At 41.1% G+C, this 14,594-nt stretch overlaps 1 protein-coding gene across 4 annotated transcripts in view; it reads left to right on the top strand.

Annotated features, from left to right (window-relative positions):
• The window catches only part of Ddhd1 (DDHD domain containing 1), a 74,613-nt gene that overhangs the window by 40,496 nt on the left and 19,523 nt on the right, over positions 1–14,594 (top strand). For 2 of the 4 annotated variants that reach the window (XM_050162372.1, XM_050162373.1), the window contains exons 3-7: positions 2,576–2,677; positions 3,951–4,079; positions 6,458–6,605; positions 9,084–9,190; positions 12,443–12,549. In XM_050162372.1, coding sequence (XP_050018329.1) covers positions 2,576–2,677; positions 3,951–4,079; positions 6,458–6,605; positions 9,084–9,190; positions 12,443–12,549 — 593 coding nt within the window. The remainder of the gene's footprint in view (positions 1–2,575; positions 2,678–3,950; positions 4,080–6,457; positions 6,606–9,083; positions 9,191–12,442; positions 12,550–14,594) is intronic. The other 2 variants (XM_050162374.1, XM_050162375.1) reach the window with 1 other exon arrangement.

Below are 14,594 nucleotides of genomic sequence, written 5' to 3'. Positions count from 1 at the left end.
GGGGGGGGGGGGGGGGGGGGGGGGGGGGGTCCATGAGTTTGAGAATAGCCTGATCTACATAGCATGTGCCAGGACATCCAGGGCTACATAGTGAGACCCTTTCTCAAAAGAGAGAGGGGTAAAGGGGAGCCTTCTGGCCCGTTAACCAGCTTTCTCCTCTGCCTTTGGTGACTGAGTGAGGATTCCCATCTTCTAGTTTGGGGTTATGATTTTTTGATTTAACTTTTTTATCAATTTGTTTAATTTACCTGAGGTCCAAGAAAGAATGCTAGAGTTTACTTGTAGTTATCAAGTTTGAGATGCGCAGGGTCACCTGCTTTCCCTGAGAGAAAAAATTTGCCAGATCAGTACTAGGCATCTAGGACCCTGATTGCTTGGAAAGGAAACTTGGCAAAAGATCATTTGAGGCAGCCTGGGCAAGTGCTATCTAGGAAAGAGTAAATACTAACTTTCCAGACAGTTTTCATAAAGGGAAGAGTCGTTGTGTGTCTCTCTTGTAGGAATTATTATTCTGTCCACTTTTTGAATTCAGAGTTACATGATGAAGAAAGGTTCTTTGAGAAATTAATTAGTAAGGAAATTATTCTAAATAATTTAAAACTTTGGTCTTTTTTCATTACTGAACAAGACTTTGATATGCGGACGTCTTACTAATGCTATCAGCTTCTACAGCCGCACTGTCAACTGCACTGAGTGTGTGCACACTTCTGTAATAGTGCACAGGAGACACTAACTGAATGCTAACAAGAAGTCATGCCTGTAATTCTGTGTCAGCGGTTAAGAGTTAAGCTCCCTGGCCAATGGTTCTGAAGTGAAAATATGGTGTCATGGTCAAGAGCCGCAGCCATTTAATTACATGAAATGTTTCCATAAGCGCAGTTTTCTGTTGGGAGTGAAGAGCTTCGTAATATGTTTATCTTCATAGCACTGAGAATTCATCGTTGGGTCTGACCAGCTTTCTGAAAGTGCTCACTTGATTTCAATGTCCCAGTGTCCCAAATGTGGGATTTGGTGCAGGTTCATTTCACCACTGGACTTAAAAAATCTAGTTGTTGTTTCTTAGAAGTTTCTGTTGGTCTGACCCCTTACCAGTGCTAGCAGCTTTTTATGTGGTTTAACATCTTTGCTGGCCTAGTTGTACCTCTCTGCTCCTGAGTGACTGACCAGAAGGCACAGGAGAGAACAGCAGACAGGAAGAAGCCAGCTTCCATGTCTGTTTCTTCTATGTCAGAGGCGTTTTTAGGTCTGCTGTCACCCAGCTTTCAGCCCTAGGTTTTTAAAAATTATTTATTTGTACTTTATGTGCATTGGTGTTTTGCCTCGTGTATGCCTGTGTGAGGGTGCCAGATCTTGGAGTTACAGACAGTTGTGAGCTGCCATGTGGGTGCCAGGAATTGAACCCAGGTCCTCTGGAAGAGCAGTCAGTGCCCTTAACCACTGAGCCATCTCTCCAGCCCCCAGCTAGCTTATAGTCTTAAAACCATCTACTTGCGTGTAGATGTAGTAATTTAATGTGTAGGTATAGTTGTTAATGCCTTGTAAAAGTTTCCCAGAAACCCTTACCGCATAAATATTTTCATATACTTCAATTGTATATATGAGAGAAATTAAAGATTTTTTTTTAATTTGAGCAGTATTTAACCTTTGAATGTCAAATTCATGCAGAAGGCAGTAAGTTGAAAATTGAAATGTATTAAAATATAAATTTTAGCTAAACCATAAAAATTTTGTAATTAACTGAAGTAGTAAACTGATTTATAAGATTCAGTTTCAAGTATACTAAACAATTACTTAACTATAAGGAGTGTTATCTGCAATATATAGGTAGCAAATTCAACAAAGAGCATGCTGGCTTTAAGGTCATCTTCTGATTTGTCAGATACCAAGTCTGTGCTGACTTTTCTGTGTTGTCTGCTTAATGCCTGTCACAGCATATGTTTTTCTAATGAGATTATTTTTATTTTATTAATCTTTCCAAAAGGGATAGTTGAAAGCGGAGCCTCCAGTATGGTTTTCTTCAAAAAAAAAATTTCACTGTCTTTGTAACAACTTTCTCAGTTATGAAAGGAGGCCTTGCTCTGAAACAATCTTGAAGCCATCATGCCTAAGTCTGGAGAGCATTCAGTGGAGTGTATGCTGTGGTACCTCAGGCGAGCTAAATGAGCTCTTTAAAATATGGTTGTATCCTCAAACTGTGTATCACCTCTTGACTATGTCATCACAACGCTGGGGAAGTCTATAACCTTAGTATCAGAAATATAGAGCTTATAAATCTCTTAGCATTCGAAAATGCCATGCATTTCCTATAGCTATGCAAAAGAATTAAACGATGATCGTGTGATTGTCTGTCACTGATAAATATTTGCCTTTGTTCCTTCAATAAAAGTAGAGCATATATTTGACAGACATTAAGCTAATTTTTGTTTTACCGATTTTTAACTAGAAATTATATTTTTAAAAACATTCAGAAAAAATATTTGTCAAATATAGTTTTTAAAAGTTAAGACTAAAAGGAAAAGGCAATAGAAAAACTCACTTAAATGTACTTTGAAGCTCAGTGTTTTTGCTTTCTTAGTTGTCTACCACCTCCCTCCCTTCTCCCTCCCTTCTCTGTTCAAATGGAGAGGATATAAGGAGAGCGCAGACTCCACAGGTCTTAAGCGAAAGCGTTCCCAAGGTACAGTAACCGCAGTTCTGCTCTCTGTAGCTTACGCCCAGCTCTAGTTCAGTTGGCTTAAAGCTTAGAAGTACTAGTTTTTGTTTTTAAATGTGTCTGTTGCGCTATTTGCCGTAGTTTTACATTATTATACATCTATATGAAAACTGCATTCCATTAAGATGTTTGAATATTAAGATGTTCCACTTTAAGAAAACATATAAACAATTTGCAGAGGGACAGTTTGGCTAGATTTATACTTTTCTCTAAATATTTGATCATAACGTTTCAATCTTTTTAACATATGTAGCTCAAAACTATATTAAGAATAATTTGAATAATTACATGGACACTATATTCTCTTAAACACTGCTTGGCAAAAAAAAAGAATAATTTGTTTTGTAAATGGTTAGTAAGCCCTTGCAAAAGTTATTAAACCATTTTAATTTATGAATAGCTTTTTTATTTAAAAGTCTGCACCTGTGGTTGTGTTCTGTGTAACTAAAGTTATTGGTGTGAGTTGTGTTAATTGAATCTTAGTCCTGTGAGAAACACACTCACACAACACACAGGTCAATGACATATCCTGAGCGCTAGTAAAGTAGAATTGGTTTTCATAAAATTTTAAGTTATTTGTAATGTAAGAAGTGGATTTTCTTATAGTATGCCATGTCTTCCCATGGGGAACATGCTACTTCAGCATGTCTTACAGTCTTGACCAGGATCCGCCTGCCTCTGCCTCCCAAGTGCTGGGATTAAAAGCGTGCACCACCACCACCTGGCTAGAACTGTATTCTTAATTTGGGGTCATAAACAACTCATCTTTAGGTAGGACAGGGGCACCCTGCCAATCACTAGCTTTTGAGCAAATCAACCTCTTTTTTTTTTCATTGAATGAATATCTTGATGTTTTTAGTAAAATTAACAAAAGGGATGGAACTTAAGTTTCTGTGCCTGAGCTATTGAAAACGTTTAAATAGGCGTATACCCCCAGAAAGAGGAGCCATGCTCCTGGGGATACAGCTTGATGATCAAGAACCATTTCACCTTCATACAAGAGGTCAATAGTATAAAGTGACGCCAGTCCTCTGCTGTTCCTCATAGCATTGTTGAGCATTTATAAATTTTATGCATTGCTCATGTGACATAAATGTTTTTAATGAACTTTTCTCTACTGAACTAAAAGTATATGGTGTCTGAGTTAGCTACTATTGGTTCAGACACTGAGTATTAGAGTGTTCACACCAAAAAAAAACTGTCTTGAAGAACTTAAGATTCCTCTTTTGTGTGGCAGCTGTTCATAGTTTCAAACTGAGTCGGAATCATGTGGATTGGCACAGCGTGGACGAAGTGTATCTCTACAGCGACGCAACAACGTCCAAAATTGCAAGAACCGTTACCCAAAAACTGGGATTTTCTAAAGGTAATTGTTACATGGTACTGTGGCTTATCAAAATTTTGGGAGTCAAAAGTAGATAATTTATATTCTGTTTTTATATGTTTTAAGTAGAAATTAAATTCAGTGACAACCCTGTTAAATGAAACTTTTATTAAGGTGTATGTATTCACGCCTCAGCTCATAATTATGAATTAGAATCCTAATAAGGATGTGAAAACCGTCTGCCTTGAGACAGTGAAACTTGAGCATGACAGTCGGTACATAGCAAAAAGAGGAGGCTGGAACCAGTGGGGCTGTGACTGGAATTGTTGGGCAGAAGCCATGTTGTCATGGATTCAGTTTCAGTGGAGGAGGGAATGGTGGTTGTGTGAAAAACAATACAACTCTTTGTGTAGTCTTGCTAAAGGAATTGTTTCTCGGCCTTTTACAGTTTAAAGTAGTTTAAAGTGTTCCAGGCTGGCCTCGAACACAAAGAGATCTGTCTGCCTCTACCTCCCAAGTGCTGGGATTAAAGGTGTGTGCCACCACTGCCAGGCTAAAGTAGTTTTATTAAAATAAAACAGAAGGGTTAGCTACATGGCTCTGTAGAGAAAAGGCACTTGCCACCTAAGTGTGATGACCTGAGTTCAAATTCTTAGAAGCCATAAAAACTCAATGCATGTGCGCAGCTGCCATCCTAGACACTTAGTGCACAGCTGCGATCCTAGACACTTAGTGCACAGCTGCGATCCTAGACACTTAGTGCACAACTGCCGTCCTAGACACTTAGTGCACAGCTGCGATCCTAGACACTTAGTGCACAGCTGCGATCCTAGACACTTAGTGCACAGCTGCGATCCTAGACGCTTAGTGCACAGCTGCAGTCCTAGACACTTAGTGCACAGCTGCCGTCCTAGACACTTAGTGCACAGCTGCGATCCTAGACGCTTAGTGCACAGCTGCGGTCCTAGACGCTTAGTGCGCAGCTGCGATCCTAGATGCTTAGTGTGCAGCTGCGATCCTAGACACTTAGTGCACAGCTGCCGTCCTAGACACTTAGTGCACAGCTGCCGTCCTAGACGCTTAGTGCGCAGCTGCCGTCCTAGATGCTTAGTGCACAGCTGCCATTCTAGACACTTAGTGCACAGCTGCGATCCTAGACACTTAGTGCACAGCTGCGATCCTAGACACTTAGTGCACAGCTGCGATCCTAGACGCTTAGTGCACAGCTGCGATCCTAGACACTTAGTGCACAGCTGCGATCCTAGATGCTTAGTGCACAGCTGCGATCCTAGACGCTTAGTGCGCAGCTGCGATCCTAGACACTTAGTGCACAGCTGCCGTCCTAGACACTTAGTGCACAGCTGCCGTCCTAGACGCTTAGTGCGCAGCTGCCGTCCTAGATGCTTAGTGCACAGCTGCCATTCTAGACACTTAGTGCACAGCTGCGATCCTAGACACTTAGTGCACAGCTGCGATCCTAGACACTTAGTGCACAGCTGCGATCCTAGACGCTTAGTGCACAGCTGCGATCCTAGACACTTAGTGCACAGCTGCGATCCTAGATGCTTAGTGCACAGCTGCGATCCTAGACGCTTAGTGCGCAGCTGCGATCCTAGATGCTTAGTGTGCATATAAAATCCCAGCACTGCTCCAGGGAGGCAAGACCCAGGCTGAATCCGGGGAAGCTGAGAGCAAGAGGCTGCTTTGTGGAAAGAGAGCACTGAACACCTGAGGCTGTCCCCTTAACCTTGCACATGCCTCCCACATATTGTCCCCTTTTCCTGTCTATTATGGGCGTGTGTGCACGTGCACGCACCCACACAAATATTTTTTTCTGAAAAGAGTGTTAAGAGAAGATAGAGCATTCTCAATAAGTTTGAAAATTCATTTTTAAGGCTAAGAAGATGTTATTATGTCATTCTTTTATTTGCTGTAAACGTATCTGAATATTTTTGTTTATAGTTAATTGTATTTTGTGGGGTACCTTTTTATATCTAATTGAATATGTGTACTTTTTGACTAGCAAGCTATTTTTTCTCAGGGTGTATCCTTGGCTATCCTTGAACTCACTCTTTAGACCAGGTTGGCCTTATACTCACAGAGATCCTCTTGCCTCTACCTCGTGAGTGCTAGAATTAAAGGCATGTGCCACGATACCTGGTTTGCATTTTTAATATAGATGTTATTTATTTTTCTAGGTTGTTTATCCTTTTGTTTCCCTAATGATTTCTGGCTTTTGTATTGTATTCACTTCTTTTTATGTCATCAGTCAATGTATATTATCTTACAAACTTTATTTTCTCTTTCCACCCAATGAAATATTTTCTTACATTCTTACCTTACTACTCTTTCTTTTTTTAAACGTATTTTGCAAATATAATTTCCCAAGTCCTAAACTTAAGGCCATAATTTTGCTACAGCCTCCAGTAGTGGGACCAGACTTCATAGAGGTTACATAGAAGAAGCCACACTGGAAGACAAGCCCTCGCAGACTTCTCATATTGTGTTTGTCGTGCATGGCATCGGACAGAAGATGGACCAAGGAAGAATTATAAAAAACACAGCCATGTGAGTTCTTTGCAGACAGTCCCAGCTTCTGCCCAAGGCATAAGCAGATCTACAGAGATGCTGACTCTTCTAATATCAGTGATGTTTCTAGATGAAACCAAAACAGTGACTGTATCCTGATGAGACGTGACTTTCCCTCTTAATTGACATCATTAATTTAAGAGTTGACAGCAGGAAACGAGCTAGTTTTTAAGTTAGTTCCTTGCTCTCTGAGCCTCAGAAATTGAGGATCTTCAAAGCTGTCAAACTTTGAGAAGATTAAGTATTGTTTAAACTGACAGTTTTCAATATAATCTGCCCACTAATTGCTCCCAGGGGAAACAACTCTAGATTGTACACAGAAGTCAGTGGATACTTAACATACAAGACAGGTTATTTATCTCCTTATTGTTAGATACTCAGCTCTATTCTAGAACCTCTTTAGGAACTTCTTGGGATATGTGTATGGCGAGCTGTGTGTTTCAACAGTTGAGTGCTGTCTTCAAGGTCCAGCAGAGCTCATGAGGCCCAGGATGCTGATGCAATAAGAACAAGTCCGTTACTGGGGAAAGCACAGTCTGCCAGATTCAGAGGCTGCCAGTAAAATTCGCCATCTGTGAAGTAAACATTTAGCTCTAGGAATTCGATCCTCCATGACCTGCACGTGCCGTTGTTGAGCTTGCTACACTGTAAGGTCATCATGCCCACAGAGGGGAAAGTAAAAGTGCAACCCAAGTTGTATTGTTGCTGGAGACTGGCAGGCCGCCTTCATTCTCCAGTCCCTTTGTTTCTCCTGTAGGCATCTCATTGCTCTAGTTCTGACTTTGTTTTATGATGAGTCATATGACTTGGCATGATAATTATGTCCTGATGTATCCTTTCTTAGATATCAAGGACCATGAGAATGGTTTGTGTGGCATATACTCTGGGAGATCATTAGTAAAACAGACGTTTAATTTCTTCAGGTACAAGTAAGGCAAAACTTATTACAAAAAGGTGGAATCCTGTGGAGTCTTCCCGGACTCGCTGGCACCTTACAGGAGCTGTGCCGTAGAAAGGCCATGTGGGTGACACCACATGGACACAATTCGTGAACAGACTGTAGGAGACTCTACAAGAAAGAGGGACCTAATGTCTGCAGTGAATGGAGCATAATGGAGCATACAGTGTTTGGAGCATAAATGCAAAATGTTTTAATGTTATTATGAAATAGTTTTTATAGTCAGTTGGGGAAATGAGGCCAATGAACTACATATTTGCTAAAATTTAAAAATTACTTGATTGTAATACTTTATTATTGAATAGATGTTATTTTAGAAAATCTGCTGTTCGGAGATAAGATGACTGGGGATATAGCTCAGTGGTAGAGCATTTACTTCATGTGTGCAAGGTGTAACTCAAGCATGTGAAAGCCTGGGCTGAGGGTTTGTGTGAGAAATAAAATGGTGTGGTGTCTGGGATTTGCTTTAGACTGTGAAAGGAAGGCCCGCCTGGGGAGGGACAGCAGGAGGGAGCGTTCACAGTGAACTCTGAGTGTGTGTCTTCATTAGGTTGTGCTCCTCAGAATCCTATTGGGGTGGCAGAATTTATGTAACTGGCTAAAGGAAAGCTGTAAGTGCATTAATACCTTCATTTTCAAAGTAAAAGATTGAAAATTACATTAGAAAGAAGAGGTAAAGGGGGCAGAAAGATTGCAAGAGCCGGAGGACCAGGAAGTCTTCTGCAAGACAGTGTCTTCTAGCTATGACAGGGCAGCTGTGCACGTGAAGCCTCAACAGTGTGACAACCTGAACGGGACCTGAACAGTGTGACGACCACTAGCCATGCCGGCATGGATGAGGAGAACCCATGGGGGCCATCACTAGATTAAGAGCTACAGGCACTACTCAGAGACAGAAAAAATTAGTAACCCTCAGGATGAACCCCCAATTGGTTCTCCAGTACCATGTGGTCATACCTGAAATTACATACATGTAAGCAGCACTATAAACAGACTCAGCAGGTTGTGTTTATATATTTATTCATCTGTATGTATGTGTGTAACAGTAATAATTGGCAAAAAAGAGGCCATGAATTGAGAGGGAGTAGGAGAGATGAGTACAGGGATATGAGAGGAGCTGGAGGGAGAAGAAGGGGGAAGGAAATGATGTGATTATATATTAATTAAAAATAAAACTTTTTAAAAGGAGATGAAATGAGATAGTTCATGACTGGACGCATGATGTGTGGAGATGAACAAAAGCACGGATGTGTTCGTTATGTTCTTGCATCCCTGAAGAACTGTGTCATTTCGAATGTAATGTAAGTGGGAGCATCTGAAGTCCTGAGTGACAAATAGGAAAATAACTGAGTATAACCAGCTTAGTGTCACTGTCGGTGGGATACAGCTGGACAGAGCTGCCAGGAAGTGGAAGCGTTACAATGAGAGATACTTACACCATGTAAAGACTTTCATGAAGTTACTCTCAAAAATTTTTCTTACATTTATTTACTTTTTAGGATGAGAGAGGCTGCAAGAAAAATAGAAGAAAAGCATTTTTCCAACCATGCGACACATGTTGAGTTCCTGCCTGTTGAGTGGCGGTCAAAGCTTACTCTTGATGGAGGTATATTCTGTTTGGAAATGGAATGATTTTAGCCAATGATAAACCTTTACTAGAGTAAATACATGGTTTTAGAAATATTTTTATTAGGAACAAAATCTTGGTCGTGTTGAGCAGCATGTGTCTTTAATCCCAGCCCTTAGGGGTGGGGAGTGGGGGATAAAGCAGGTGGAGCTCTGGCTGATACAGCAAGTTCCAGACCAGGAAGACACACACACATGAAATCTGTTTTAAAATTGTCTGAGTATTTTCACTTTTTGTTTCTGATTATTCAAGAACATACTTGAGGGGAAAAAAACTGATTTTTTAAAAATTGACAAAACTGACTTGTATCTGGACTGCCATGTGGACTTCACAGATAGCATGTTTGTGTGTGTCCTTTGTGATCTGGAGGTAGAAGAAGGAGATCTAGGTCTGTGTGACAGTAACGCCCACCTTCGTCATTGTGGCACACTGCCCTGGGTGCAGCCACAGAATCTTCCATGTCTGTGTTATTGTCTCCTGGTTAGCAACTTCAACTAGAGCACTGCACTCCAAAGTGGCATCAGGAATTGTAATGCACTTTTACAAAATAAATATGTCATAGTTAGGGTTTCTATTGCTGTGAAGAGACACCACGACCACAGCAACTCTTATAAAGGAAAAACATTTATTTGGGGTATCTTACAGTTTCAGAGGTTTAATTCATTATCATTGGTGAGACATGATAAGTGTGAGGTCCAGAGAGATGGTCCTTCCCTTCCTTACTCACTGTTACAATGTTGCTGCTGTCGGTGTTGTGCCTTTGTTACCTATGTCTTCTGGAGAAGTGGCAGAGTGTCCTACATCTTGACTTGCAGGCAACAGGAGGTGAAATCCAAGACTGGGCAGAATCTTGAGCATATAGGAGACCTCAAAGCCCACCCGAACAGTGACACTCTCCTCCAGCAAGACCACACCTCCCTTTGGGGGACATTTTCTTTCAAACCACAAAGTAGCTAAATGCTAGTGACCAAGGAAGATGTCTCAGCAGTTATGGTGCATATGTAAAGTTCCATATTTGCTGTGAGAGAATGCTCTTGTACATTATAGAGATCTGTCACTCCTGTTAGTTTAATAAAACGCTGGTTGGCCAGTAGCCAGGCAGGAAGTATAGGTGGAGGTGATGAGACTAGGAGAATTCTGGGAAGAGAAAAGGCAGAGTCAGTCACCAGCCAGATGCAGAAGAAGCAAGATGTAAATGCCTCACTGAGAAAAGGTACCAAGCCACGTGGCTAAACATAGATAAGAATTATGGGTGAACTTAAGTCATAAGAGCTAGTTAATAATAAGCCTGAGCAGTAGGCCAAACAATTTATAATTAATATAAGCCTCTGTGTGTTTAGTTGGGATTGAATGGCTGTAGGACTGGGAGGAACAGGAATTTCCGTCCACACATATAGTAACACTATGGGTTTTTCTGGCTCACCCAGGTAAATGTCAGGAATGTAGACAACAGGATGAATTAACATTTCCTAAACCCCTGAGCCTGTAGTTCTGGCTAAGTTCACATTGTCGTGATACTTGTTTGTTTTTGAAACAGTCTCACCTTTGTAGCCCAGATGGCCTTGGACTTACAGTCCTGCCTTAACCTCTTGAGCCCTAGGATTCTGGGAATCACCTACTGATGATTCAGTCCCAAATAAACAGAGGTTTTGATAGTTTTGAAGGTATTAAGATAACTGAAAGAAGCCAACCAGAAAGATCTCATGTTTTATGCTTCTGTTCATTTAAGTAGAAAAAAGCAAAACTACAGTCACAAAGAACAAACCAGTGACTGTCAGAATTTAAGGGAGGGGAGAGAACTGTTTAAGTCAGGACAGCTCTGTGTCCTCATCACAGCCTTTGTTACATAAAACTGTGCAAGTATTAATATTCACCATCAGCTTTACTCTGTAAATTTCAGAGTAAAAGCATGGTATAGCAAATATCAGTGTAGTCATTGGTAGTGAAAGAGTAAAAAGAAACTAAGATGTCCATGGACGTACTGTCTTTGCAGTACAATAACATGAAGAGGGAATGCTAGGCATAAGAAATGTAAAGCACCAGTTCTGATTTACAGGTCCCCTGCTGTCTGCTCAGAATGCATAAAACTACACAGAAAAATAGAACTGATCATCTTCTCAAGGTTATAATGCAGAGGATTTATGTGCAAAATAATTGCTTTTCTATAGACCAGCAACAAACTTACAACATAAAAAATACAAGACCCCAAGAAATAGCTCAAACATATAACTTTATAAAAAAACAGTATAACTAGTATATTTAGGTTTTAAAGTATAAAAACTATTAAAATATAGGAAAACTTAAATGCAAAGATGATTCAGATTAAATGATTAAATGAATATACTAGAGATGCTAACTCCCAAACCGATCTGTAGATATTCACAGAACTTGGTGAACTGACTGTAAAATGGTTGTAGGACAGAGGGCCCAGAGTAGCCAAGAACCGAGACAGAGAGTTCTCAGCTGCTGGAGCCATTTAACTTCTGTGATTTAAACACTTTATTGTTGGGACGAAGCTGGGCCGATAAACCGGTGCAGCCCGGCATGTGTGTGCCTCACCCATCTGTGCTGATTTGGAACCTAAGCCACGAACAAAGCAGTATCACAGCCCAGTCGTGAAAGGATTGCACTGAATGTGCTTGGAACCTGGTAATCCTGTGGGGGAGTTGGTTAAAATGACTTCTGCTTTATGTATCAGTGAACCAAAGGCTTAACATGAAAGCCAACGCTTTAGGAAATACTTGGGAGACTAGTTGAGAATAGAGAGGGAATCCTAGTCTTTATCATGGTGCCTTCAGTCCTTATTACGCTGTACTAAAGTACAGACTAAGTACGAATTAAATAATGTGAAGTCCTAAGGCTCTGCCCTCCTGTGGTTTAGCGTTGTCATTGCTTCTCTGGTCTCCAGCAGCTCCAGTAGGACAGATACATATGAAGCGTGGGAAAAGTCTTATTTATTCCTGGTTTGTTGTTAGCCGTGCCCAGGTGTGCCAGATGGGCATAATTTGGCCAGGGTAAATAGGGCCAAAAATTTGTTAATAACCTTCATCCTCTAACATTCCTTTTTTGTTGTTGTTGACTTTTACTTTTTGTTTTGTTTTATCTTGGATATTTTGCAAGGAAGAAAGATCCCCACTAATGTTTATTACTTAAATATTAAGTTACTTTCGGAAATGTGATTTTTCCCTGGAACCTTCTGTAAGTTTGATTTCGGTTTTGTTTTGTTTGTAGACACTGTTGATTCCATTACTCCCGACAAAGTGCGAGGCCTGAGGGACATGCTGAACAGTAGTGCGATGGACATAATGTACTATACTAGCCCGCTCTATAGGGACGAGGTAAGTGCCAGGACTGTTTTGGCATGTTAAGTGCGCTGTATAGTAACATCGGCCTTTTAGTAGTGAATGTGCTCAGCTTAGGCCAAGTCTTCCCAGCGTTTCCCAGAGAGGCCTCGTAAGAGCAACCGCTCAGTGTTCCTTAAACACACAGAGGAAGCAGAGCTACAAAGAGAGACCTTGTCTCAAAACAAGGAGAGAGGTACATGGTGGTTCACACTGCAAGCCCAACACTCAAGAGCCTAAGACAGAAAGATTGCCATGAGTTCAAGACCCCTGTGAGCCACACAGTGAAGCCCTATCTCAAAAAAAGGTAGAATAATAAAAATAGCTTAATTATAAAGTGTATAGAGACTAGGAGTGAAGGTATTCTGAGCTCCTGATTTATGAAATATGCTTATAGGTATTTTATATATGTATGTATATATGTATATGCAGATGTCTGTGTTTACATGCATACATTTCCCAACAGTGTTCACTGAAATAGCCAGAAACCAAGGCTTCCCATTATCGCACAACACCCAGATGTTGATAGTGCCTTATTCCCCATAAAGAAAATTTACAATTCCTTGTGGATATAGCTGATTCAGAGGCCCAAACAATTTGTGACAGAAACTACAGAAATGTTCAAAAGAATAATGGCAGGTCTCAAGGATAGGAGCTAGAGAACTATTGCAGTCGGCTGAACCTGAGCCTGTCTGGGACCAGAGAGCTTCACCACAGGAATTGTTAGTACTTCAACATGGGATACAGTAATAGCAATGCAGTTTACTTTAGGATTGTAAATCCTTTTTAAAACTTTGATTTGTACTGATGAAAAATGGACTGGATAGTGGCTAGGTCTCTTGCTTTTAGTGGAACAGTAAAGCTGATGGGAGCTGCACAGTCGTTTTACAGCAGGCGTGGCGGTGCTGAGGGTAAGCTGCACATGCTCGTCAGTGAGTGTGAACTGAGAGTAAGCTGCACATGCTCGTCAGTGAGTGTGAACTGAGAGTAAGCTGCACATGCTCGTCAGTGAGTGTGAACTGAGGGTAAGCTGCACATGCTCGTCAGTGAGTGTGAACTGAGGGCAGTGTTGCTTAGGAGCAGGCTATTGTGTGCATCCCCACAGAAGAGGAACAGTAATTACACACAGGAGAAATCGGGCAGCATCTATCCTGGGTTTTCCCAAGGGACAGGTGGACATTGTGAGCCTTTGAATATGGTACCCAGAGGAGGATGCAGCATGCAGCATCCTAATATTGAGGAAACACCTGAGAAACGCAGACAAGGTGTGGGCTGGGCTGTATTCTTTTCTGTTGTCAGTATCATAGAAGACAGTAATTACAGGAACTATTGCCGATTACAGGGGTGAAGAGATCTGATAAATACTCTATCCCACTTCCGGTTGTCCTGCCGTAGATGAAGAAGCTGCAGGAATGGATGACAGAGTTGGGTTGTGGTGGTATATTAGATAAAATATATCCAGGTAATGCCACGGGGCACGAATAATCACAGTAGAAATGTTCCTAGCATCAGGAAATGTAATGAGATAAAAGATGACAGTGTGTACACTGTATCCCTCAAGTAATTGCCAGAGATGTTGGGAAGGTGTGTGACTGCATACTTACAGAAGCAGAGAGAGTAACTAACACAAGTGTGGTCAACGCTAACAAAAGGAGAATCTGAGGAGGGGAATGTGCTTCTGAGTGCAAGTGCCTGTGGAGTCCAGGAAAGGGAGCCGGCATTAACGGCTGTGAGCACCCTACGTGAGTGCTGAGTTCTAAGAGCAGTGTGCTCTAACAACCCCAGAACCAGCTCCACCACAGACATTTGATTTTTTGTACTGATTTTACTTTGTAACATTTTATATTTTCAAATAAAAATTTGAGGAAACAAAATATTCAAGTTAAGGGGAAAAACAGTTTTCTAGGTCCATCCCCTAGAGGTTGTGATTCACTTGGTCTGAAATGAAGCCTGTGTTTATATTTTAAATTAGCAGATCTCCTAGGTACTACCATCAGGGAATTCTGGGTAGTGCTTCTTAAAGCATTATGAAGAAAAAAGGA

This window comes from Alexandromys fortis, unplaced genomic scaffold (genome assembly GCF_014885135.2).
Source record: "Alexandromys fortis isolate MF-2015 unplaced genomic scaffold, M_Fortis_MF-2015_v1.1 scaffold_130, whole genome shotgun sequence".
In the NCBI taxonomy this organism is placed as follows: domain Eukaryota; kingdom Metazoa; phylum Chordata; class Mammalia; order Rodentia; family Cricetidae; genus Alexandromys; species Alexandromys fortis.
This window is presented reverse-complemented; position numbering and strand designations above follow the sequence as displayed.